Source organism: Elephantulus edwardii, unplaced genomic scaffold (assembly GCF_000299155.1).
Source record: "Elephantulus edwardii isolate Elephantulus edwardi_28Jun2011 unplaced genomic scaffold, EleEdw1.0 scaffold00212, whole genome shotgun sequence".
NCBI classification, from domain to species: Eukaryota; Metazoa; Chordata; class Mammalia; order Macroscelidea; family Macroscelididae; genus Elephantulus; species Elephantulus edwardii.
Window position 1 is genome coordinate 2,562,591 of NW_006399962.1, and position 24,946 is coordinate 2,587,536.

The 24,946-nt window shown below is 53.5% G+C and overlaps 1 protein-coding gene across 1 annotated transcript in view; it reads right to left on the reverse strand.

The window, feature by feature from the left end:
* The window catches only part of LRP1 (low density lipoprotein receptor-related protein 1), an 84,977-nt gene that overhangs the window by 23,187 nt on the left and 36,844 nt on the right, over positions 1–24,946 (reverse strand). Inside the window, exons 18-42 of the mRNA XM_006897601.1 lie at positions 24,356–24,472; positions 23,828–23,908; positions 22,214–22,381; positions 16,649–16,831; positions 16,024–16,224; positions 14,588–14,833; positions 14,179–14,376; positions 12,914–13,118; positions 12,583–12,747; positions 11,739–11,983; positions 11,414–11,545; positions 10,921–11,148; positions 10,463–10,637; positions 10,284–10,378; positions 9,934–10,083; positions 9,628–9,768; positions 9,152–9,286; positions 7,036–7,167; positions 6,685–6,819; positions 6,383–6,512; positions 6,063–6,189; positions 5,544–5,695; positions 5,317–5,441; positions 4,622–4,999; positions 2,509–2,698 (exon numbers count right to left, since the gene is read on the reverse strand). Of these exons, the coding sequence (XP_006897663.1) occupies positions 2,509–2,698; positions 4,622–4,999; positions 5,317–5,441; positions 5,544–5,695; positions 6,063–6,189; positions 6,383–6,512; positions 6,685–6,819; positions 7,036–7,167; positions 9,152–9,286; positions 9,628–9,768; positions 9,934–10,083; positions 10,284–10,378; positions 10,463–10,637; positions 10,921–11,148; positions 11,414–11,545; positions 11,739–11,983; positions 12,583–12,747; positions 12,914–13,118; positions 14,179–14,376; positions 14,588–14,833; positions 16,024–16,224; positions 16,649–16,831; positions 22,214–22,381; positions 23,828–23,908; positions 24,356–24,472 (4,234 nt within the window). The remainder of the gene's footprint in view (positions 1–2,508; positions 2,699–4,621; positions 5,000–5,316; positions 5,442–5,543; positions 5,696–6,062; positions 6,190–6,382; positions 6,513–6,684; positions 6,820–7,035; positions 7,168–9,151; positions 9,287–9,627; positions 9,769–9,933; positions 10,084–10,283; positions 10,379–10,462; positions 10,638–10,920; positions 11,149–11,413; positions 11,546–11,738; positions 11,984–12,582; positions 12,748–12,913; positions 13,119–14,178; positions 14,377–14,587; positions 14,834–16,023; positions 16,225–16,648; positions 16,832–22,213; positions 22,382–23,827; positions 23,909–24,355; positions 24,473–24,946) is intronic.

A 24,946-nucleotide genomic window follows, 5' to 3' on the forward strand; every position in this document is an offset into this window, starting at 1 on the left:
CACCCCTCGTAGCTTCCTCATGAGTAAAGGAAGGGAAGAGAGAGTGTCAGCTCTCCATGCTGTGTCCCTGGGAGGGCTGGGGGCTTGGGGGAAGGTGGTGGAAGGACCAGGGATGGCAAATCCTGATTCCGAGCCCTCTCCATCCTACAAACTCTCGCTCGGCTCTGGGACGATGCGGGGGAGTCAGGACTGTCCGGTTCTTCTCAGGCAATATACATGCTCAAGTTTGAGAATTTACAAGCTACAGGACGGTCAGTCACTGCACTGCGGTTCTGACAGGACTGCCCACCGCCTTCTACCCACTGCTTATCCCGCTGTCCTGGTGAACCCGCCTCCTCATACATCTCCAGGTCTCACTCTTCCCATGCCTCCTCCCCACTGCTGCTCCTTCCGCTGTGCTCACTGGGAAAATGATGTTTTTATCCCCTTAGACATGGGAGCTCTGGTGGTCTAGTTCATAGGGAGTTGAGCTGCTACCTCAAAATTCAAGAAGTGTCTCTGGAGGTTCAAATCCACCAGCCTTTATGAAGGAGAAAGATGGACAGTCTCCTCCCATGGGATTTACAGTCTCCAAAAATTCACACGAGGGTCACTCTTGAGTCAGTTCCAACCTGACGGTGATGAATATTTTAATAGTTAATTCCAATCGCTCTGGAATTAGGATCAGAGTTCCAGGGACTATGGAGGGAGGTAGTATTTCCTCCCAATTTACAAAAAAGACCCCAAAACACATGTCCTGGGTGTGCTGGCAGCATCACCTTCCTTGACTTGCTGGGACTTCCTGGTCCCCAGGGCTTTCCACAACCTCAGGAAGAGTCCATCTAGTGCTTTTGGTGAGACAATGACTTCCTCTTAGAGTTAACAGGCCGTGGCATTTGGAAGAGTTACAGGCGATGAAAGTAGATTCTGAGTTGGTGAAATAACTCCCAGGGAAGGGGGTGGGAGGACAGTGGAAGGAGGACGGAGAGGCTTTTCTTGAGCTCCACCAGAACTAAGCGTGCAGGGATTTCTAACCCTCCGCAGGGAGCTCCCAACAGTGTCCCCAGCACCATACAGGTAAGCGGGGCAGGAAGCTGGTTGTCTGCAGCTCTGTGCTCCAGCCTGGTCCATACAAACTCCCTGCCCCATCTTCCGGCAGACTGTTATCCTGCAGCACATGTGGGGCTCCGAGGACACACGCCCCACATCCGCCTGGGTCAGGCAGAGCTGATGCAGCTTAACATGAGTAAAATGGAATCATCCCTCTGCTCACAAGGCAGGGCGGTGTCTGCTCATTCCCCTCGGCACCTCATTGGTTCTCAAAAGCCATTTGCTGGGTGAACAACCAAATCTACTGGGCCCAGAGGAGAGGAAGGTAGTGGGGATGTGTGAGGGGCTTCTGAAGCTGTGAAGAGTCCCCAGTGCCTCTGGGATCTGCCCGAGAGCTGAAGTACCCAAGGTCTGTCCTGAGTCCTTAGACAGGCTGACCAGGCAGGGCCCCGGCGGAAGAACAGAGGGGCCTTGTGTTCGGTCAGCTGCACCAGGCGGCCGCGGGCTGGACTTGAGTTACACCAGGGGAAGGAATCCGGGCTTTGTACACTCACCATTTCTATGTAGCTGCTTTGGGTTTTGTTTGGCCCTTGGTTTCCTAGTAAAGCTTTTTGAAAAAATTCCAAGTGCTGCTGAATTCAGGGGAAAGGAGTTTTGTTCACATGTGGGTCAGGACTGCTAAAGCAGGTGGGGTGAGGTGGGTGGGTGGCTCACGGGACAGGGGACGGCTTGTTCCTGTCGGGGCACAGAGTAGGCAGACGGGTGACCCTGGCAGGAGGACTCAGAGCACTCACAGCCCAGTGTCTCTTCCCAAGCTCTTCCTGGCCTGTGTTCTTGGCTCTTTTGCAGCCAGACTCTAACTTCTGTCACCCTCAGACCTGCCTAGGCCCCTGGGTCAGCATCCACATTAGGGGGCCTCGGGGGCCCTATGCTGTTCAGGCTTCTGCTCAAACACACCTGACTGGCCTTCCCTAGCATGGTCTCCTCTAAGTTCTCTTCTTCCTCACCACCACACACAGCCCTGGGCCACTTAAGACTGCCTCCCATGAATGTGATTTATTGCCCTAGTCAGGTGGTTTGCCTGGCCAGTTGGTGGCTTCCATACAACCATGTTCAACAAATACTCTTTGCCTGAACTTTTGAATCCTTGAGGGACTGCGCTAATACATGACTGGAATGTGGTTGTCTAATGTAGGAATCAATTTTTACTAATTAGAAGAGTTCTCCACAGCTCTTCATCTGTCTATTGGTTCAGGCATCTCATGTCACAGACAAGGAAACTAAAGTTCAGAGAGGTTCTACAGCTCATCCAAGACCACACAGCAAAGAAGCCATGGGGCCTGGATTACAGCATGTCTCCCCTGCCCCTCCATCCATGGCATGTCTGCTGGAGGCAGTTTCTGCCACCTGGTGCTCCTCTCCTCGCCTGGGTCCACCAGGCCCCATGTCTCCTGCTTCCCCCTCAGGCCCACAACTCACTTCTGGCACTCGTCCAGCACGAAGGCCCTCGGATGGTCATCCCCGGACATGGTGATGACCGTCTCTCGTTCAAAGGCCCCTGGGCGAGTCTGGTCTACAGTATGGCGGGTGATGGTGGACGTCGTGTAGCTTGTCCAGTAGAGGGTGTCCCAGCCACGGTGATAGGCTAGGCCTTCCACGGAGCCCACATCTGGGGGAGACAGAAGAGGCGGTGGGCGGGAGGGCCAGGAGAGCACAGCTGAAGGGGCAGCCTAGGCAGAAATGATCAGGGATGGCCTGCTCCCCTACAATATGGGGGGGCTAAGAGGGGAAGTGTGGGAGTCAGAGAGAGGGTGGGAGAGTACAGAGAAGGCTCTTTGCTCCTTCTTTCTCATCTGTGGTCCCTCTCCACACCAAGCCATTTCTTTTTTCATTTTCAGGTGGATTGGACTTTATGAAGTAGCCATACTTTTCTGCAGCTAGAATTCTGCCAAGTTGGGTGGAAACTGCATTTCAGTAAATCAAATCTCACTTAGGCTGTACTGAAGAGAACTGTGCCCAGAGAGATCCTGGGATTGTTTTAGAAAGAAAACGTATCTTAAACTCAGGCTAAAGACCAAACAAACAATGAGAGACTACAGCTGAATGGCAGTTTGAGAGAAAAAGAATGCCGGCGTTTTCATGGCTTCAGGTTATATGATAGTGCAGTTGCCAAAAGGCTGTATTAGTCGAAGTCCCACAGTAATAACAAGGAAGGTGACAGCAAGGGATGTCAGACTCTCCTGCCTAAGAATAACTGAGGTTGATACAGTGACTGGGGTAATTAGGGTAGGTGTGTTGGAGACAGTAAAGTTGGCACAGGACAGAGCACCTTTCAGGGCTGTTGTACATAGGGTCACTACGAGTTGCTAGCAACTCAATGGCACATAACAACAACAACAACAACAACAACAATAACCGAGTTTAGCTTTGAACTCTACATTTGTGGACAGACAACCTGAATGACATGGAACAGACTATGTCTAGAGAAGTTGAAAGAACAGATCTGTGGGTTTTTTTCCACCACTGTCTATCTAGCACCAGCTCAGCATCTGGCCAATACTTATGGTCTGGATAAAGAATAATGACTAACGAACTCGTCAAAGGACCTAGGGCATTCAGCATGAAAACATAACTGTTGTGTGTTGTGCTGTGCTGAGTCACTTTTGATTCATAGTGATAGAAAACTGCCCCAAAGGACTTCCTTGGCTGTAATATTTATAGGAGCTAATAGCCAGGCTCTTTTCTTGGGGAGCCTCTGGGTAGGTTCAAACTATCAACCTCGTGAGCTAGCAGTCATGCACTCAACTGCTGCACTGCTGGGCAGTCTGCAAAGAGCTGACAGGTTGTCCTTGGAGGATAGCTCTAACAAGTAACGTTCTTTACAGAGCATGCACCTAGCATCCTGTGCTGTCTCCTTGCATCCTTGTGTGCTCCTGTGTCTACCCAGATGAGGAAGCTGATGCGCCAGGACCCAAGGTAACTAACATCTTAATATTCAGGTTTCACTCTGGAGCTTATTGATCTTTGGTCTTTTACCAAGAATTTCTAGAGATGGAGCTATTATGAGTTAAATGGCACAAAATAACTAGCATCCTAAGTGCTTCAAGTTGAACTGAGGCTCATCTTTGTAGCCTGTGCTTATAACTACACAGAAAGGATGTTTGGTTTATTCTGCGTAGCCTTAGAGGTAGGACAAGGAATAAATAGTATGGGAAGTAACACTGTTAGGTGCCATAAGTCAGAACTGACTCACAGCTCACCCTTCAATGGGTTTTTAGAGGCAGTAAATCACACAGGAGGAGAGACTGCCCATCTTTCTCCCTCAGAGCATCTGGGGGATCTGAACCGTCTGCCTTCAGGTTGGCAGTGTAGCTCTTCACCAATAGGCCACCAGAGCTCCTGGTGGAAAGTACAGGAGTGGCCAATTCTAGCTCTAAATAAGGAAGTACTTTCAAATCACTAAAATAGGGTGTCAGGTGGGATTCAGATTCAGGCTGGGCTTGGTTGGCTGATATCTGAGGTTCTCCCATCCTGAGAGTAAGGGGACCCATCCCACCGTCACCCCCTGGAAGGACATTGGGTAGGGACTCACTCTCCACAATGGTGGTCCTTCCTGAGCCATCATCATTGATCTGCTGGATATTCCCAAAGTGGATGTCGCTGAAGAAGATGCGATTGGGAGTGCCCGGGGAGGTGCCCGCTCGGTAGTCAAAGGCCAGGGCGATGACGTTCTTCATGTGCTCTGGGTCCTCGAAGGGCTGCACGGGAGCGTTGAGGTTGCGCTCATCCGAAAGGTGGATGCTCTTGAGGATGGTGCGCTCTGAGTAGAGCAGGTAGCCCGCATACTCTCGGCACGAGGCCCCGTCCTCGGCCAGCATGCCATGGGCGCAGGCACAGGCCCGCTGCCCGCCACCTCGGTACAGGCACAGCTGCTGGCACCCACCATTGGCCACTGCACACACGTTGGTGCCTGGGAGGGAGGGGACGAGGAAAGAGGAGGTCAGCAGGAAGAGGAAGCCCCAGGCAATCTCAGCTGGTGCCCCATCTCAGCTGAGGTTGGAACTCTGGGGGGCTCTTTGGGAGCTCCTGTTCAGACAACCTCCTGGCCCTGTAACCACCCGATCAGCCCAAACGGCTCAAACTCTCCTCCCAGCCCCCGGCTTTTGTGACCACAGCATGTGCTTTCCTAGGACTAGTTTCTCTCCCTCTCACCCTGGAGAGAGCAGACTCTCCAGGCCAGAGAGACCCTTCTTGACCTCTCCTCTGTGGTCCAGGCCTCCCCCTCACCTTTCTGCCGGTCCCGGTTGAAGACCTTGATGTCTTTGAGCTGGACGCCGATGCCTGTCCGCAGGGGCACAGAGTCTGTGGCATTGTCTTTGCTTCCTCGCTTGATGGAGCCGTTGGCATGAGTCCTGGGCGGTGGGGGAAGGGATGAGTCATGGGCAGGGGTTTGCCCTGGAGCCAAGAGGATGCGAACAGGTGGGAAAGAGAGAAGACCAAGCTAGAGGCCTTACCGGTCACTCCAGTAGATGAACTCCTCAAACACTGACACTGAGAACATGTCCATGTTGTTGCTGGACAGAACCACCTCTCGGTTCTCGCCCGTCTCCAGGTTGATTCGCTCAATCTTGTCTGTTCGCGCATCACACCAGTACAGCTTCCCATCCTGCAGGCCACAGCCCCGGCCTCAGCTCCAAGCTGTGCCTTCTTGTCCAGCCCCAAGCCCTGGCAGCTGGGAAGGCGGGCAGCGGCCCTCCATCTCACTTTCCCCACTCCCACCTCCGCCTCCTTCTCCACATCCTTCCCTCTGAAGTTCTGATGTACTGACTCCCCACTATCGTCTCTGGGTTTCAGGAGTACCTATTCTGGGTGAGGAGCGGGGTCAGAAGACCCCATGACCACCCCTCGTTTCTGACTTGCCACTGACGTGGGCCCCTCAAAGGGAGACTGGGAGGAGCAGGGCCAGGATAAAGGGTGCTTTGCTAAGAGCACAGGCATTGAGCTCTGCCTGAGGGCCATGTCTGCATCCAAACCTCATAGTCCACTGAGATGCCATTGGGCCAGCTGATGCTGACGTTCACCAGCACCACACGCTCAGAGCCGTCCAGTCGAGACCTCTCAATGCGTGGATACTGGCCCCACTCCGTCCAGAACAGGTACCTGTGGTGGAGGTGGGGAGTGAGGAGTCTCAGTCCTCAGACCAAGGCAGAGCCCTTTCCCATCACCCACTGAGTAGCAGCCCGAGACAGACTAGACCAGGCACAGGACATTCCGCTCCTCAAGGCTCTCTCCTTGCTGGACAGGAGAGAGCCTTGCCGGACAGGCTGCACCCAGACCAGAGCCAGCTCCTCACCCCTTCTCCGGATGGACAGTGATGGCCCGGGGCTTGTCCAGACCCTGGGAGATGACCACATAGCGGAAGGAGCCATTGAGCCGGGCGACCTCGATGACGTCAAAGCCCTGGTCAGTCCAATAGATGTTGCCTGAGGAGGGATTGGCGGGGTTCAGGAAGCTGCGTGGGGATGCTAAAGGTGGTCTCGTCCCACATACCCCGATTAGTCCACGACCAGCTCTTGACTCCTCATTTCCCTCAGAACCCTCCTTCTAAGACCCCACCCCCACTTAGTCCTCCACGTCCTCTGAGCCCCTGCTCACCCGCGATCCAGTCCACGGCAATGCCCTCCACGCGGCCAATGCCATTGGTCACCACGTCCTCACGCCACGTCTGGTCCCGTTTGGCTCGGCTGATGGTGCTTAAGCCCATATCCACCCAGTAAATGGTGTCATTTTCTAGAGATGGGGAAGCAGAGACACGGGGATGTAGACCAACACAGGGACAAAAGGGGTCCTGAATCATATGGACGGAAGTGAGTAAATGCTGAGCTGTGGAGGGAGTGGCTGTGGTAAGTGCCTCTTTCAAGGTCTGGACAGCTTTTTATAGACTCCAGGGCACCCACTCCAAGTCTCTGAGCCCTGTCCCACGCCCTCCCATCACCAACGACTCACCAGCATGGAAGTCGATGCCCACAGCCAGAGAGGTACCAGACACTGGGACCAGGGCGTCTGACTTGTCATTGGGATCCAGCGGGATTCCCCGGATGCCCTCGTGCACCGAGTAGAGCAGAAAGGAGCCCACGCCTGAAGCACAAGGACACTGTTTTCAGCTCAGTTTCTGCTATTCTGCAAACCACTCTTCTTAGCTACACACCACACACCACCCCACCCTTCGCAGGAATCACCTCCTGCACACTCGACAGCCTGAGGCATGGAGAAGTCCTGGACTGAAGGAAGAGAAGCAACCTGGAGGGGAAACCCCTGCAAGAACTGCAGCACCACTAGATGACAGTAAAGACTGTCTCTCCCTGCCCCTTGCCACTTAAACCCTGGTACCCCAAAGCCCTTTAGGGAAGAGTGTGGGCAGGGTCTTACAAGGCAGTGGAACCGGCTGACTTCAGTATCTAAATTTCCAGCTCAGCACTCTGCTTTCTTTCCTTTCTGACCTCTGCTCATCTGGGCTGAACCACACACCCCCTTGTCAATACCTAAAACCTAATGTGCCCAACACCACTCCTAAGCCCACCTCAAGTTCTCCTATTCCTCTGAGGTACAGTGCACTGCCTACCTATCTCAGAGTCTTCCCTTGCTTTTACCCTTTTATTACAGTGCACCCCAAAATGAATCAAGTGGGGGCCCTTGTTGCTTTCGTGGTTGTTATAAGGTGCTATCAAGTCGTCGAGGACTTGCAGCGACTCTGTGAACAACAGATCTGAACCTCGCCCTATCCCACCCCCACAATGGTTGTTTAGGCCCTATGGAAAAAAAGAATGATCACGGGAGACTGGGAAACCTATAAACACCGCAGCCCTCTCTTGAAACTTCGATGCGCAAGAGCAGACTCTAGACTCTTAGAAGTTTTGTTGTCAGGAAACACCTTTGAGTTTTGCTCAGCCCAGGACTTTTTTTCTGTCACATCCACCCACATCAGAGGAAGGTGGTTCTCAAGAAAACACTCAGGGAATTGCTGTGCTGGGTGGTTGTGGCTGGTGCCTTCAAGCTGGTCTGGACACCTGGAGACTCGTGTAAGCAGAGTACAACTGCCCCATGGGTTTTCCAGGCTCTGGCCTGGCAGAGGTAGATCACCTGGTCTGTCCACCAGGGTATGTTTATAAATTAGCAAGTTCTTGTGAAATATCTCGGAGATTTGCCCCTTCTCTTCCATCCAGCTGTACGTTCTCACCTAGGCCTGTCCACCATCCAGCTGCAAGTCCTCGCCTAGGCCTGTCCACCACACTAGGCTCAATTACTACAATAGCCTTCTAACAGGTCTAACTACCTGGGCTCCTCCCTCCCCATTCAGTCCTGACTCCAGGTTAATCTTCCTTAAACATCACATTCCTGCCCCAGTAATTCCTTGCAGAGAACCCACCTCAAAGAGGGCTCCACCTCAAAGCCTGATCAGCCACAGTCCCCTCTTGGGCTGGGCTTCAGCCGCTCCCCGTCCCCCATTGCACACCCTCCCACCCAATTCCTTTCACTCTGCTGCAGTCACACTTTTTTTTGCCTTGCATCCCTCTTCCTGTAACCACACATCCAAATCCTACTTGTCTGGAAAAAACCCAGCTCCGTGTACATGTCTTCCATGAAGCTGGCCCTGAATGCCTACAGGCTGACTCTAAAACCCAAGCCCTACTGCTCTCCAGTCCGTTCCAACTCGTACCAATACTGAAGGGCACAGGAGAACTGCCACATTGGTTTCCAAAGCCAGAATTTTTCAGGAAGCAGAATACTTCATCTTTTGCATGTGGACCTTGCTGGTGGGTTTGATCCACCAAGCTTTTAGCCAGCTGAGTGCTTAACTATGGTATCAGTCTAAGCCAATTCACATCTAGTTTATCCTACATGTTGGTCCATCTTCTGGCTGAGGCTGCAGAGCTCCTGAGTGAAGAGACAGGGCCTTCAGCCCCCAGACTTCTCTGCAGTGCCCAACAGAGTGGACGTTTACTAAGAGTCCAGCCCAGAGGACATATAGTAATATATGATGAATCCAGTCTTATTCCCGAAGCATGCGGAGAAAGGTGAGGCTGCAGGGGAGGTGGAGGTGGGGTCGGGGTGGGACACTCACCCTCACAGGCTTGTTGGCCGCTGCGGAGGCTGTAGCCCGCCGTGCACATGCAGGAGCGGGTGCTCTCTGACGTGGGCAGGCAGAGCTGGGAGCAGTCGCCATTGTTGACGCTGCAGGGGTTGGTGCCCTCGTGCTCTGTAACGGGCAGAGAGGCGGGGTCAGAAGGCCTCCTTTGTTCCTGAGCATCAGGATTTAGCTTTGGGCTGGATGTCGCTCCGAGGGATGACCACTCAACAACTAGCAGGTCTTCTGCCCTCCCAACTCCCTGGGCATCTCCCAAGAGCATCTCTTGACCAAAACTACTTGAAATAAATATGGCACCTCAGCGAGAGTTAGTAAAAGGCACCTCTTCGGGAGAAGTCAGGACAAAGTGAGTAGAGCCCCGCGCTGACTTCAGCTTTCACTTGCTCCCTTGCCTGTGGTCCTGCAGCACTGGGGGCAGCCCCGATGCCCCGTGCTGAGTCACTGCTTCTCACCTAGCTGGGTGCTCTCGTCGTAGACCTTCATGTGCATCACCAGGGTGGTGCTGTTCCGCAGGACCACGGAACCCAAGCCGTCAGACTTGTTGCATGTGCCCATCTTCTCTGACACCTGATCTGCCCACCACAGCTTGTCCCCTAGGATGGCAGGAGGGGATGAGGAAAGCCTCACCACAGGGCTCCCCTGATGGGCCTGCAGGCCCTGGAACCAGCAGGCCTGTCCTCTCCCCACTGCTGCCCCCAGACCAGCCCCCATCTCCCGATCAGGCTAGCCTGGTCTGCTTGGCTCCCAGCAGCTCTCACCCATGATGGCCAGGGCGGTGGCCTTGCCCAGCTGGCTCCGCATGGCATCGATGACCTCCAGCTTACTGCCGTCCAGGTTGCAGCGGTTGATGGTGTGATTCCCAGAGCTGATCCAGTAGAGTTTGCTTTCAGGGAAGTCGATTGCCAGGCCTGAAAGAGGGAGACCAGGGCCGGGGATGAGAACCTGGCCTCTCAGGCTACCAGAGTGGATGTTAAAGGGTGCAGCTTTTAGGGGGTGTGCTCAGGAGGACAAGCACCAGGCTGGGAGTTTGGAAGGGTAAAGCAGAATGGGGGCAGCCCCTCCAGGGATCACGGCAGGGCCGCGGGACAGGCAGTGGGCAATCTCGTACCCACAGGGCCCTTCTGGCCACTGAAGAGCAGGGTGCGGTTGCTGCCGTCCATGTTGGCCATGCTGATGTTGTCACCATCAGTCCAGTAGAGCTTTCTGGAGGAACAGGGGGTGCTGTCAGAGTCCTCTTCTCCTCAGGGCCCACACCCCATGCTCTCTCGTCCCTGGGCCTGGACTCACCCTCGCAGGGGGTGGACCACCAGGCTGTGGGGCTGTTCCAGGCCCTGGACCACAGCATTCTTAAAAGAGCCATCCAGCCGGGCCACATTGATCTGCTTCTTGTTGGTGTCGTAGCTTGTCCAGAACAGGTTGCGGGACACCCAGTCTACAGCCAGCCCGTGGGCATTTGGCAAGTCTAGGGATGCAAAGAGTTGTCAGGTAGTTAAGTGCCAGCAGGGCACAGGCCAGGGGCTTAGGGGCTGGGAGTCTGGAGGCAGGGAGCCTGGTATGTGGGAGGCAGGTCCAGATGAGGAAATCTGAGGGGCAATTCAATGAGGATGAAAGGTTTGGGGAACCTTAGAGGGTGAACATTTAGAGGGTAAAGGCTTTGAGGAAGGAGTATCAGGATCGAGGGAGCAGGCTTTGGAGCAAGGTCGAGTGGCACCCACACCCTCTGAGCGGGGTCCACCGGGCCAGACCTGCAGAGACGACAGTCTCCACGCCCGTGCCGTTGATGAAGGCCCTCTTGATGGCCTGTGTGCGCACATCAGACCAGTATACCCGCTGCTCTCGGGCATCGTAGTCCAGCACTGTGACGTTGTCGATGTCCGGCACCGTGAAGGAGATAATGTAGTTATAGTAGGGGGCGTCCAGGTCCACACCCCGAATTTCCATCTGACGTGCGTACAGCAGGAACTTCTTAAACTCTGCAGGGCACGGGGCAGGTCACTGTGGGCAGTTCCCGTCTCCCTGCTTCCTGAGCACCCAGACCAGGGTCCCTTCTCCTCCTGCTTGCTGCTGGTCCCTCACCAGCAGGAAGTCCCAACCTTGGGTGTGACCTCTTCCTACCAGAGTTGCTGGATCTAGGGCCTCTCCTACCTGCACCCTTATAGCTTCCCTTACAACTGGGTGCCCGAGGATGTGCCCCCCTGCCTCAATTCCCCAATGGCTCCCGAGGAGTGGCATCCCTACCATAACAGGTGGTGTTGTCCTTGTGGAGCTTCATGAGGTGGGGACAAGCACAGGAGACTGTCCGGTTGTAGTTGATAAGACATAAGTGGGAGCAGGGGCCCCGGCCCCCATTGGCCTCACACGGGTTGGGAGCTGGGAGACAGCAAGAAAGTAGAGAAGCAAGATCATGCTGTGACTTCCTAGCCGCTACTTCGTCTTTCATACCTAGACCAACTTCTCCTCCCCTACCTGCTCCTCTCTGCCCCAGCATCCTCTGCTGCACAACGCCCCCCTAAAGCCCAGCAGAGACCCCTCCTTAAGGGCTGTGTGGCCCAGACCCCCTTACCCATTGGCTGCCTGGAGGGATGGTACACCTGCAGGTCGAAAGGCTGGGTGTTGGTCCTTTGTACCACGGTGACATTGTGGCCAGTCCACTTATTGGCCTTGGCCAGCGTGTTTGTCCGCCAGTCTGTCCAGTACACCTCCCCCCCGTACAGCGTCACTGCAAACGGGTGCGATAGGAACTCGTGTCCCCGAAGCACCTCCATGTGGCCGGAGCCGTCGTAACGGGCTGAGTAAATGGCATCTGACCTGAGAGCGTGGTCAGGCAGAGTGAGGGTGCTGCCCGGCTCTCACACTCAGAGCACCCCACTCACCCTGTGCCCTGGCCCACAGTTCTCCCGAGCTCAGCACCCCCGAGCCTTCCCTCCTCCCCAGCTCTGCAGACCCATGGGGGCTGGCAGACATCCTAGAGACCCAGCAGGTCTGACTCCAGTTCTCTGCCCTGGGTCTTTTGTTCCTTTCTTCCCCTGGGTGGATATTAGCAGAAGCAGAGCCTTCTGGAAAAGTAGAAAACGTACCCTTCTGGGCAGATCAATTAGTTTTCCCCTCCTGTTAGTAGACCACTTGCCACTAGAAGGCAGTCTGTGAGCAGAGGAGTTCTTGGCCAGGTGTGCTGTGCATGCTACAGCGTGGATGACCCCAGATGACAGCTATGCTTTGGCGCCTTCTAAACAGCTCTTATTCAGCCTAGCTTCTCCCCTAGTCTCCTAATCTTCCTTCCACTACGCCCAGCCTCTGCACCCCATGTCTGGTTCCACATGCCCTGAATCTTCCTACCCCTCTTCCCACCCACAGTGCCCCGGGGAAGAGAGCAGAGAGGCTGAGGGTGTGAGTGGTGAGGGGCCGACCTGGCGTCAATCCAGAGGATGCGCTTCTCCAGGTAGTCCACAGTGAGCCCATTGGGCCAGCCCCCTGAACCTGTCTCTCGATGGATGGTGCGACGCCCAGCTCCACTCATGGAAGCAGCCTCGATTCGGGGCAGGCTGGCATCCCAGTCTGTCCAAAACAGGATCCTGAGGAGCGGGGAGGGGGTCAGGAGTGCCAAAGGAGGGGACCCTTGGGATCAAGGGGAGGGGCTGGGGCAGGTTTCCAGATGGGTGGACAGCACCAAGGAGACAGACAGGAGAAAGGGATTTCTGGGAACACTGGGGCCAGAAGAGAACTGGGCAGAATCCTCACCCATCTCGGGGATCCAGGGCAATTGCTCTTGGGTGCTCAATGTCACCGGCCAGCAGGGTGGTCCGAAGGGTTCCATCCAGCTTGGCAACCTCAATCTGATCCAAGTTACTCTCCACCCAGTAGATGTTGCCTGCAATCCAGTCTACAGCCAGGCCCTCAGGCGTGGCAAGGCCATACTGAATCACCACCTCGAAACTGGTCAGAGCTGGAGGAGACAGGATTGTAGAAGTCAGGGGGGGAGGTGGAGTGGCTGTGCCTTATCTCAGGAGAAGCTGGTAACCTACCCTCAACTCTGATACTCCTGCCAATAGCTCTGACATGCCCCAGATCCAAAAGTGGAGTTCCCACACTGGCCACTGTCCTAACATGATGACTCTCCTCAACCCACCAGACGCTGAGAAGAAAAGCCTGGCTGCTCCCAGCTCCCTGAAGGACTAACTGACCCAGGGTGGGTGTTGGTCAGAGCAGAATGTGGAGGCTTTTGAGGACAGATCCAGACTCACTATGAGAAAAGAATTTTCTAGAAGTCACTCCATAGTGCATCTTGGAGATGTTCCCATGTGAACACATGCACTTCCCCCCCATTATTTAAATAATTGTTGTCTAGTATGAACTACACATTGTAGGTTGCACAGTATGTTCATTCCCTGAAGACGGCCAGTTGAGAAACTTCTGAGTTTTCTCTATTAACACAATATAAACCCTCTAGTAAGATGAGTCTCCTGCAGGTCTGCTCAGATGTTACCTTCTCAGGGGCCTTGCATGAGAGATTATCTGATTTAAAATGTCACCTTCTTTTCCTCGCTCCCTTCCTTTGTCCTTAGTACTAGGTCTTTTATGTATTTATTTAACTCCTCATTCCTCTCTGCATAAAGCAGGCACCCAAAAATATGTGTGGACTGAACGGAGAGCATCTGTGATGGCCCAAGCTGTCTTGGGACAGAAGACAGGGTTCAGGTGTCCCATCCCCCAGATGGATGTTTCCTTTCAAGCCTGCAATTCAGGGCTGGGGGAACAGAGCATCAGGCCACTCCAAGGAAAGGCTGATCATTTTGTTAATTATCAGGCTGGTAGCTCTGCTGACAATAATTACGGGGCATCAGGCATTGAGACCCACAGCAAAACCTAACTCAATTAAGAGGAGGTAGGGGTGAGGGAGCCAGGGGCCTCAGCCTGGTGGCTGCCTAGACCTAGGTCTGTGGCTCAGCGCCCAGCACCCTGTCTGTGTGCACACAGGGCTGGCGCTGTTTCAGGCCGAGAGTCACCTCCGTTGTCCAGCAGCTTCCCGCGGTAGATCTTGTCCTCCACCACATCTGTCCAGTAGAGGGCGCTCTGACTGAGGTGGAAGTCCAGGGCGATGGTGTTGCGCAGCCCCGGGACCAGGACACTGTAGTCCCCTTTATGAAGATCAATGCGCCGGATCTCATGGCGGTTTGAGAAGATGATGAACGGCTTGAAGGGGTCTGGGAGTGGAGTCAAGAAAAGGATCTGTGAGGGGCTTGCTGTCTCCCTACCTTTGGCCCCCATACAGGCAGGGTTGCAGGCCCTGGCAGCGGGGACCAGGGTGGTAAAGTCAGCCTGTGGCATCCACTGCCCAAGTGCAGCCCGCAGTGGCCCAGGAGCTTGTCCTGGCCTGCCCCCAGCCTGCCTGGCCACCCTGCACCCGTGTCTCACCCAGGCTGCGGCAGCTCTCGCCATCAGGCTCCAGGACCCAGCCCTCGTAGCAGGAACACTTGACACTGAACTTGTTCTGGTCACACTTTTGGCTGCACTTGAGGTGCTTGGCACAGTAGCTCTGGATCTGGCAGGTATGGTTGTCAGGCCCCAGCTCCATGCCCAGTGGGCATGAGCACACAATGCCTTCGCCAGGTGCCACCGAGCAGTTGTGGCTGCAGCCACCGTTATTCAGTGAGCACTGATCTGGGGGTGAGCAAGGGACAGGCCTGGGGTCAGAATGTAGGAGGTGATGGGATCACGCCCAGTTGGGCCCAAGCCTTGGGCAGTTGAGACAGAACCCTGGTGCCTCACTCTCAGACTTCTCCATTCTTTGCTGACCCTCTGCCCTATGCTCCTCGAGTTGAAACCCCAATACTTGAGCTCTGGGACCACCTGTTTCCTCCCTAACTAAAGAGCACCCCCATTTCAAAGCTGCATCTCTCCTTGTTTCACATCCCTGCCCGCCTGGCCCATGGCTGAGGCCCAGCTCTTTGCATCCTCTTTGGAAGGGTGCTATCCCTGCACCCAGTCCACATTCCTGGACCTCTCCTGATGTGCAAGTGAGCCAGGGTGGGGCTGGGGTAAGGCCTGCCCAGCCCCCAGGTGCTCCGACACACCCTGGAATCTGCCAACCTGTGGAGCTGGCAGTCCTGCCTGGTGACCTGTCAGCAGTTTTCCTGAGCCAGTCCCAGCCTGCCTATCTCCTCCTCCTCTTCTCCTTCGAAGGAACCTGTTGCCCTGCTTGGACTCGGAGGGCTCAGAAAAAGAGCTGTAGGAGATTAGACTGCTCAGCTCACCGTCCTGAAGACACACCGTGTGGTCTCTTTGGCTCCATGTACCTTCTGGTCTGTGAACTCATCTTCTTACTCATTCTGCAAGTTTTGCCCAAATGTGGGGACCCAGTGGTCCCTATCTCTTCCAGGAACTATGCACTGACCACCTCAACATTCAGCCCTGGTGCCCCATATCACGTGTCAGCTTTTCAGTGCTCTATGGTGATGGGGTATGGGTGGGGATGAGGGGGTTTGTACCTGGAGAGCTGAGCTGCTCTGTTTTATGAGCTTTGTGACTGTGGAGTTGTCTAATATGTCTGTACCTCAGTCTTCATTCGATTGCAAAATACACCAGAGACTGCCTCACAGGGCTCATTTATATACACTGGTATTGCAGGGTGAAGCCCTCAGCATGGGGCCTTGACAAGGTAAACCCTAAATCCACACTGGCTGCTGGTCAGTTTTGGCTGCTGCTTGCTGAGCATCTGGAGGTACTTTCCTCGTCTCTCATGAGCTTGCCCTGTTCTACCTGCCTGGGCCCCAGACTCCTAACCCAGCCCCACCCCCACTCCTCCCTCCAGGGGCCAGCCCTTCTGACCCCTGCCCAGGGCTGAGCCTCACCACAGAGCTCGCCCTCATCCGAGCTGTCTCCACAGTCATCGTTGCCGTCACACAGCTTGTCAGGGGGCAGGCAGACCGAGGTGTTGTTGGCACACGGGTGTGAGGGTGGCCGGCAGGCCAGGGACTCGCAGTTCTCCTCGTCCGAGTTGTCCTCACAGTCGCTGTCGCCGTCACACACCCACGCTTTGCTGATGCACCGAGCTGAGGGATGAGTGCAGTGTGAGAGAGGTCAGGCCTGGAAAGCAGGGCTTTCCGTCTTTTCTCCCCAGGCCCAGCATGTTTTTTCTAGTAGGGTCATGGCTGCTGTGCTTTGGGGTCCACTAGGAACCTCAAGACTTTTTTTGTCAAATTCTCAATGGTGGCAAAGAAGGCAAAAGTCTGTAGGAGGTGCTGAAGCTTAGCTCTAGGAAGGATTGATTTTGATTCCCAGGGTCCTTTGGGCAGATCTTGACTTGGCTTCTCTCAAGTCCCACAATACGGGATTTCTCTGCACTGCTGGCTGCCTCACAGTGTCTCAACTCCTAACCCACTAACTCCTCTCCCTTGCCACAGCTTCTTGTTCTCAACATGGTCTCCCTCCACCCACGTTACCCCGCCCCTAGCTACCTCCCATCTTCCTTTTTACCTGAGTCCTTGCAGCCGAACTTGACATTGGGGTCACAGACATGGGTCACCCCCTCACAGCTCTTCTCATCACTGGAGTCCATGCAGTCAGTGTCCCCGTCGCAGCGCCACCGCAGGGGGATGCACAACCCATCTAGTCCACACTGGAACTCATCAGTGTGGCAGCCGCCTGGGGGCCTTGTGGCTGTTGGTGCAGGAGAGGGCATCAGGAGGGGTGCGACTCCAGCTCAGACCTTCCAGTCTGCCCCACAGCTGGCTCTGCAATCCTCGGGTTACAAACAAGTCCTGTTCTTAAGTCTACCTTCAGATCAAATCTGCATGCACGTCAGAACCGTTAGGTATATTTGCATTGGGTAGCAGTTAGTAGAAAGTGCACACCCATGTTTTATTGCGGCTTTGTTCGCAATAGCAAAGAGTTGGAAACAACCTAAGTGCCCATTAACAAATGAATGGACAGAGAAGCTTTGATATATTCACACAATGGAATAGTATACTGCATTGAAAAGCAAGGAACTCATGAAATAGTATACAAAATGAGTGACCCTGGAGGACATTATGCTGAGTAAAATATCTTAGTCTCAAAAGGACAAATACTGCATAGTGCCACTGTTGTAAAACGGGACAGACATTGGGGCTGGGGGGAGATTGAGAAAGATGGGATAAATAATGTATACTGCACTGAAACAGATGAGAGAGAGAACTGTTTAAAAGGGATATGTGATTAGGTATTATTGTCATGACAGGAGTCCAGAAGGAAGGCTGCATAGTGAGTGGAGTGGACCTAGGGGGAGGGATTGTATTACAATGGAGGAATTCTTCTACTTTTCAAAGAGAAGAGCAAACTGAGGGAAGGGGTGGGCAGGGAGAAAAGTGCAACAATGAATGAATGGAAATCCAAAGTCTCTGTAAACTTTCATTAAAATTAATAAATAAAACATATATTAAAAAATGTTTTAGTAAATGGCATACCTTTCTTTTTATTTTTTAATTTATTATTATTATTATTATTTTGTGTGTGTATACCGTCAAATTGGATCTTACTGGTACAGGAGGAGATTGCCTCTCCTTTCTCCAGCAGAGCATCTGGGGGACTCCAAATGCATGCCTTCAGGATTGGAGCCCAGCTTCTTGCCACCAGGCCACCAGAGCTCCAATGGCGTACCTTTCTATGCACTTAAAAAAACTACTCAAGAAACCCTTGCAGATACACTACAACTTCCTAACATATTGATGTTATGTGCCCTTGAGCAGGAAACTGACTCATCACTCACCCTCCAGACAGTTTTTAGAAACTTTAAATTACATAGGAGTAGACTGCTCATCTTTTGCCCTCAGAACAACTGGTAGATTTGAACTACCAGCCTTTAGGTGACAGCAGAAAACCCTACCACCTACCACCAGGTCACGAGTGACTTCACATAGTGCTAACATAAAAATGTTTTGACGCAAGTTGCAAATTTGTGCCTGTTTGCTATTACAAATAACTGTACATATTTTGTATTTTTAACATAATATAGGCTTTATACAGGTTGATGAGAGACTATGAGCGGTATGTTAAATGTTCTTATGTTCTTAACATAGGGAATCCCTCTGTTAGAGTCAGATATGACACATTCAAGGATCCTGGAGATCATGCCACTTAGTCTCCCTGATTTACAGATGACCTTGACTGGATAAATACTCCAATGAGGCCAGAGCTCAAATTCTCACCCCCTAGCTTAGCCTGGTGTCTGCTGTGTGCCAGCCACTGTTCCAGGTGCGATCAATGAACAAGACCAAGTCCTTACCTGGGTTCTAGTGGAGAAGACAGAAAATAAAAGCATAACAAATCTAGGACATAACTGTAGGCTGTGATCCACGCTATGGAGACCAAGCCAGGTAACAGAGACATGGAGGTGACACTTGCAGAGAAAGTCAGGGACAAGCTCCTCACCGGAGATGCTTGAGTTGAGGTGTGAATGAAGTGAGAGTAAGTCACCACAGTTTGTGGAAAGCATTCCTGGCAGAGGGAAAAGCCATGCAAAGTTTCTGAGCTAGGACATTCCTGGCTATATTAAAAAAAATGTCCAGGAGAATGGAGTCTAACCTCTCATATCATCTTTTATCAAAATAGAGCAGCACATATTCAATGCCTACGGAAGCAGCAGGAAAGAAATCAAATAACATACTGCTTTGGGTAAATCTGCTGAAAAAAAATACTCAAACCAACCAAAAAAACCCCACAACCCCAAAAAACCCCAACTAAAACCTGTCAGCTTCTTTAAAACCCTTAACTGCAAGGATGTCACTTTGAGGGCTAAGGTACAGCTGACCTAAGCCTCAGTATTTTCAACTGCCTCATATGCGTTTGATAGCTGGACATGAATAAGGAAGATCAAAGAAAAATCAATGCCTTTGAATCATGGTGGGGGGCAAAGAATATTGGATACACTATGAATCGCCAAAAGAACAAACACATCTGACTCGGGAAAAGTGCAGCCAGAAGGATCCTTAGAAGCAAGGATGGTGAGTCTTCATCTCACACATTTGGGCACATTATCAGGAGGGACCAATTCCTGGAGAAAGACATCATGCTTCGTGTAAAGTGCAGGACTGGGCGGGAGGGGGTGGGGAGGGGAAGGAAGACCTTCAAGAGCTGGACTGACATAGTGGCTGAGACAACAGGCGTTAGCACAGCAGAGATGGAGACAACGACGCACGAGGGCTCCCTTCTGGCATACACGGTCAGCGTGAGATGGAGCTGACTCGGTGACACGCACCAACAACAAAGCCTTTTAGACTGGTGTGCTACTCACAAATGCCCTGTTTGAGACCAAAAAGTTAACCATCACAAAAGCAAAGATGAGAAAATGAGGAAGAAAAGAGGACTGAAAAGGAACACAGAAGGCAACAAAAGGATGTTAACACCCTGTAATAAATGTAACCAGTGCCACTGAAGGAACTGTGTGGTCTCTGAGAACACAATGTAAGGTCAGCTATGAGTCAGTGCTGACTGGATGGCACACAGCAATGCCACTGAATCGGTGTGGAAATTGTCAAATGAGAACTTAACTCGCTATTTAAATTCACACACATGCCTCAATAAGATATTTTAAAACAAAAGAAGTACAATGAGGTATCACTTCACATCCGCTCAAACTCAAAGGCTCACTGCTGTCAAGCTGAAGTGACTCAGAGCTGGGCCGCCACTGGGTTTCTGAGCCATAAACTGCACTGAAAGAGACTGCCCATCTCTCTCCCACAGAGCTGCGGGGAGATTCGAACCAGCAGAGGCACGCAACTTTTCGATTAGCAGCCCCATCCCCTACGGGAAAAAGCCCAGGAGCCAATGCAGCTGGAGTGAAGTGAAGGAGAGGAAGTGAATTAGGAGGGGCATGGAAAAGAGCAGGTCAGACGTAAAGGGGCCAGACCACTCCAGGTCCTGCCGCCCATGGAGACGACATTGATTCCAAGCGCTGGTGCCCCAGTGGTTAAATACTTAGCTGTGGACTAAAGGTTAGTATTTGAACCAGTGCTCCGTGGGAGAAAAGACTGACAATCTGTTCCTACAGACTAGAAATTTTGGTGGACAATTCTCTGTCATATAGGATCACCAGGAGCCAGAATTGGCTAGATGGCACATGACAGTACGTAGGGAGCTCTGCAGTGTTGAGGGGTGGGCGGGGTGTGACCTGATCCATGTTCTGGGAGGACCACATGGACTGCTGAACTTGGAGCTGCCCCGGAGGCTGGGGGATGGTAGGGGGAGCAGCACCAGGGAGGTAGAAGGGGAGGTAGAGAAGAGGTGGAGTGGGGGGCTGTACAGTCCCAGCACCGGGGGAACTGCAGGAATTGCTTTGTCACAAGCAGCTCCACACCTTCTTCTGGAGCCTGGAGTTCCGCAGCAGCCTCCAAGCTGATTTATCTCCCTCTGGGCTCCTGGCACCACTCACACCACCATTTCCTTCCAGGGCTGTCTTCTAAAGCGTCTCTCACATCACATCACATCACATCACATCACATCACATCACATCACATCACATGACCTTCCAACTTTGGAAATTTTCACAGGTCCCGAAAGCCTCTGAAATCAAGCCTCTTCCTGGCTTTCTCACTTGGGCCACATCTGCCCTTCTCTCGCTAGACAGCCTCACTCACACACTGTCCCTGTACCTGGCTGCTCTCTGGTCTGATCTGGCTCACCCACTGACCAGCACATTCTGGTGGGTTCTCCAGGTCAGCCTTCTGCCTTCCAAAGACACTCCTCTCTGTCCATTTACCCAGTCAAGTAACTCATCAAGGTCCAGTTCAAATCCCAGCACTTCCTGAATGGTCCCACAACATTCTGACTCATGATCACAGTCAGCAATCACTCCCTGCTCCTCATGCCGGACCTCTCACTATCTCATCTCACCTCAAGGAGGAAGAAGCCAAGGTTCAGAGGAAGGAACTTATCCAGGTCTGCCCAGCAGGTAAGGGGAGGGGCAGAGAACTCTTTCCACCACACTGGAAAGCCTCTGGGGGCCCCCTCCCAACCCCCAATGCACTATCACTATCCCACTGACCTGGCCGTCCTCAGAGACGGCCTGGAGATGGCTACTGTTTTCCAAGCCTCCTGCAACCTCCCCTTCCTGCCTCCAGGGCTGGGCTCAGGGTGGGTATACTCAATGCTGCTCACCAGTTCTCCCTCCCACTGTGCACCTTAGTTCTACAAGGCACAGAGGGTGCATGGGTGGTCGACCTGCAGAAAGGCTCTGGCCTGTAATGTTTTTATACTTTTAAGAATCAACTGCCAGTGTTTAACAACTGATAGAGTTCATGTAACAAAGTGCAACTCTGGCTCCTCGTTAAGCTAAGCCAGGTCAGCCCTGGGTCTGCATTCCTTCTTGGGGTTAACGGGTCAGAGCTGAGAAACCAGCATTGCCTTGGCAGGGCCTGTGCCCTCAACTGAATCAGGCCCTCTCTCTTACTTAGCTCGAGGGATACCACTCCTTCCTCACATTCTCAGATCTCTGCTAACGAGATCACACCAAGCATTATGCATGGAGCCGAGTGGGTGTGTAACAGCAGCAGGCAACAGTCAGACAGGGAAGGAAGGCTGAATGACAAGGTGCCACCTTGAACTCTGCTCCCGCATGCCCACCTATGAGCAGCTGGTCGTCAAGCTACTAGTCACCAAACACTGGCCCCTTGGATTCTCACATTAGCACCACTGAGAGGCAGGTGCTGTTACCAGCCCCGCTCTGCAGATAAAACTCAATGCTCTGCAGATAAAACTCAACAGAGGCTCCTGGAGATGAAGAAATGTGCTCAAGGCCACCCAGATAATAAGCTGCAGAGCTGGCCTGCCAACCCAGGGCCATCCAACCACAAAGTCCTTTCTATCTTAACAGTGTGGCAATGATTTATTGATAATCTTGTCCCACAGAACTGGAATTCAGGAAGGATAAGAACCACGTCTAGGTTATCTCTGGTTCCCAGACGATGGCTGGTGCACAATAGGGAGTGTGCCTGGAGGGAAAGCGCTGAGAGACTGGGGCAGCGGCACGGCTCTTCCCCCGCCTCCCATCCTGGGCCCAGCACCTACCCTGGTTGGTACAGTTGGCATGAGTCTCATCACTGTAGTCCCCGCAGTCGTTGTCCCCGTCGCAGGTCCAGTGCTCGGGGATGCAGCGTCCACTGTTGCACTTGAACTGGGTGCTCGAGCAGGAGTGGCTGCAGCCGGCCTCGTCACTGTTGTCCCCACAGTCGTTGTCTGGTGTGTTAGGGAGAGGTGGAGATGCGGGGAGGGACTCAGTGGAGCAGCGTCCTCTGCGACCCCAGCTTGGGGACCCCATTCCCACCCCAACCCCCACTAAGAAAATAACAAACAGAAAAGACACAGAAACGGCATAGACTGCAACATGCACCATGGCCCATGGGGCTGGGCATTCGGGTGGCACCAAGGGGGCCCTGCCCTGAGTCTGCAAAGGTGGTGGGGGAACAGGAAACATTGCTTTCCTGTTGTGGGCAGGTTATGGGAAGAGGCAGGGACCTATCTATCTGGGATGGTAAGATGTGGGGGAGTAGAGGTGGTCTCTCTTCTGTGGGCTCCATCAGGCTCGTGGGGTACTGCTGGGCACCTGCCCCAGGGTCTGGCTTGTGAAGGCTCTGCCCAGCTGGGAAATTCGGTTGCGGCCACTCTGGACTGTTTGAGGCTGGCTGCTCTCTAGATTCCAGGGGCGCAGGCTACAGGGCTCCCCTGCCTCGGCTTTTACAAGGCATCCCCTGAAGCTACGGGTTTGCCTGTACCCCTTGGACTGTGTTCCTGTCTTTTCTCGACTGGGTTTCCGCCTCTTTCTCCTCTCAATGGCCTGATCTTCTTGTCTCCTCTCTGTCATCTCTCCTCTGAGCTCCTTCCTCTGCCCTTTCTCCCTCCCGTGTCTCCTCTCTCCTTCATTTCCTCCTCTCCCTGTTTTCCTCACACCAAGAGCTCTCAGGGAGGGGCTGTGGGGCCAGGCTGGGCTCTGGGTGATGGTGCATGTGCTTCTATGCACTGACCGGCAGGCTCAGGACAGGTCTTTTCATCAGAGCCGTCCCCACAATCCTTCTCTGAAACACAGAAACAGCCGGGGCAACCATTGGCACACAGACAAGGCAAAGACACAGGGCAACATGGCATTGGCCCAGGTCATCTTCTCACCCGCCAGCCGAGGCCGGGGCTGCTGCTGTGACATGTCACCATACACCAGACACACCCCAAGACAACACACGACAACCTGCTGGCCCACACATTTACACACTGAGCAACCTCTGGTTTGGGGCCAACATCACTGGGTCGTTGGCTTACCACCAGGTGGGTACCTTTGTGGAGAGCCTGGAGGGGACCTCAAGGACTCCAAGAGATAGAAGTGTGTGGGGACTGAGCTCTCTCTGCTTTGTCCCTCAGCTCCTCACTCACCTCTCCCCACCCCTAGTCCTCACCAGGGAACAGCCACTCCACCTCTGCAGGGGTAGGATTGGCACTGACCAGCAATCGGTCCACCTTGGCTCCCTTCTGTTAATTCTGGTCCCTCCTTTTTTCTCCCGGACCACCCACAAGCCTTCACTGTCCTGAGGGGAAGGCCTGGCTGGACTCTGAAACCTTTTGCTCATCCAGGGCTTAGGTGTGGCTTCTAGCTGTCCTCAGACCCAGGGTAGGTGGAGGCGGGCAGGTTCTTACCATTGTCACACCTCCAGTTGATGTTGATACATCTTCCATTATTGCAGGTAAACTGAGTCAGGGGGAAGCAGGTAGGATAGGCTGTCAGGGAGAAAGAGGTGCTCAGTAGAGGCAAGGTATGAGGGACAGAGCTCCCTCCTCAAATTCTCACAACCCTGCTGTCAAGACCACACTGGGCATCATGAATGGTACCAGGTGGGTACTTAATAGGCAGCCCATTAGATGTGGAAGGGCCTCCAAGTGGTGATGGTTCAGCCTGGAACTCTTTTCACACCTCTTAGCATCCTCATGTCAAGCTACTAGTTGTCAAATGCAAGTCAGTGCTGAGGGCTTTATCTCACTGCCTGGACTTTGCTGTTACTGTCCCCACACTGCAGATGAAATTCACAGAAGCTTGGGGAGATGAAACTTGCTTGTGCTGCCCTGATAATAAGTCCCAGGTCTCTCCAGCAGCCCTGGCTCCAGAACATGTTCTCATGGGCTCCCATTCTCCCACGTCAGCCTGGCCTTCCTGCTGGTCCCTCTTACCACACGAAGCAGACTCATCAGAGCGGTCTCCACAGTCATCGTCCAGGTCACACGTCCAGGAGATGGGGATGCAGCGGCCGCTGGCACAGGAGAACTGGTTTGGTGGGCAGGTACGAGCTGGGAGACAGCGGGGGTGTCAGTCTCCAAGTCTCACAGTCCGGTCTCCCTCTATCCCTTTCCCTTCTTATTCTTCTAAGCCTTCTTCCCAAAGGTCTCCTAACCATCTTTATGGCTCTACACTGGATGCTGCATCCCTTCCCTTTCATGGGGTCTCTAGAAGCCTCCAAGGAGAAGCTCCACCTCTCCTCGCTCCTTTCCAACCTGGAGCTGTGATCCCACTGCATTCTCGGGCTCCTCAGACCAACCTGTCCTCCTCAGGAAGAGGGATAGCACTCAGTCCTCCTTGGGGTGAACACCTTGCCCTCAGGAAGCGGGGAGCACCCTGTCCTCCTGGGGAGGGGGGAGCACCCTGTCCTGGGAAGGGAGGAGCACCCTGTCCTCCTCGGCAAGGGGGGAGCACCCTGTCCTCCTCGGGAAGGGGGAGCACCCTGTCCTCCTCGGGAAGGGGGGAGCACCCTTTCCTCCTCGGCA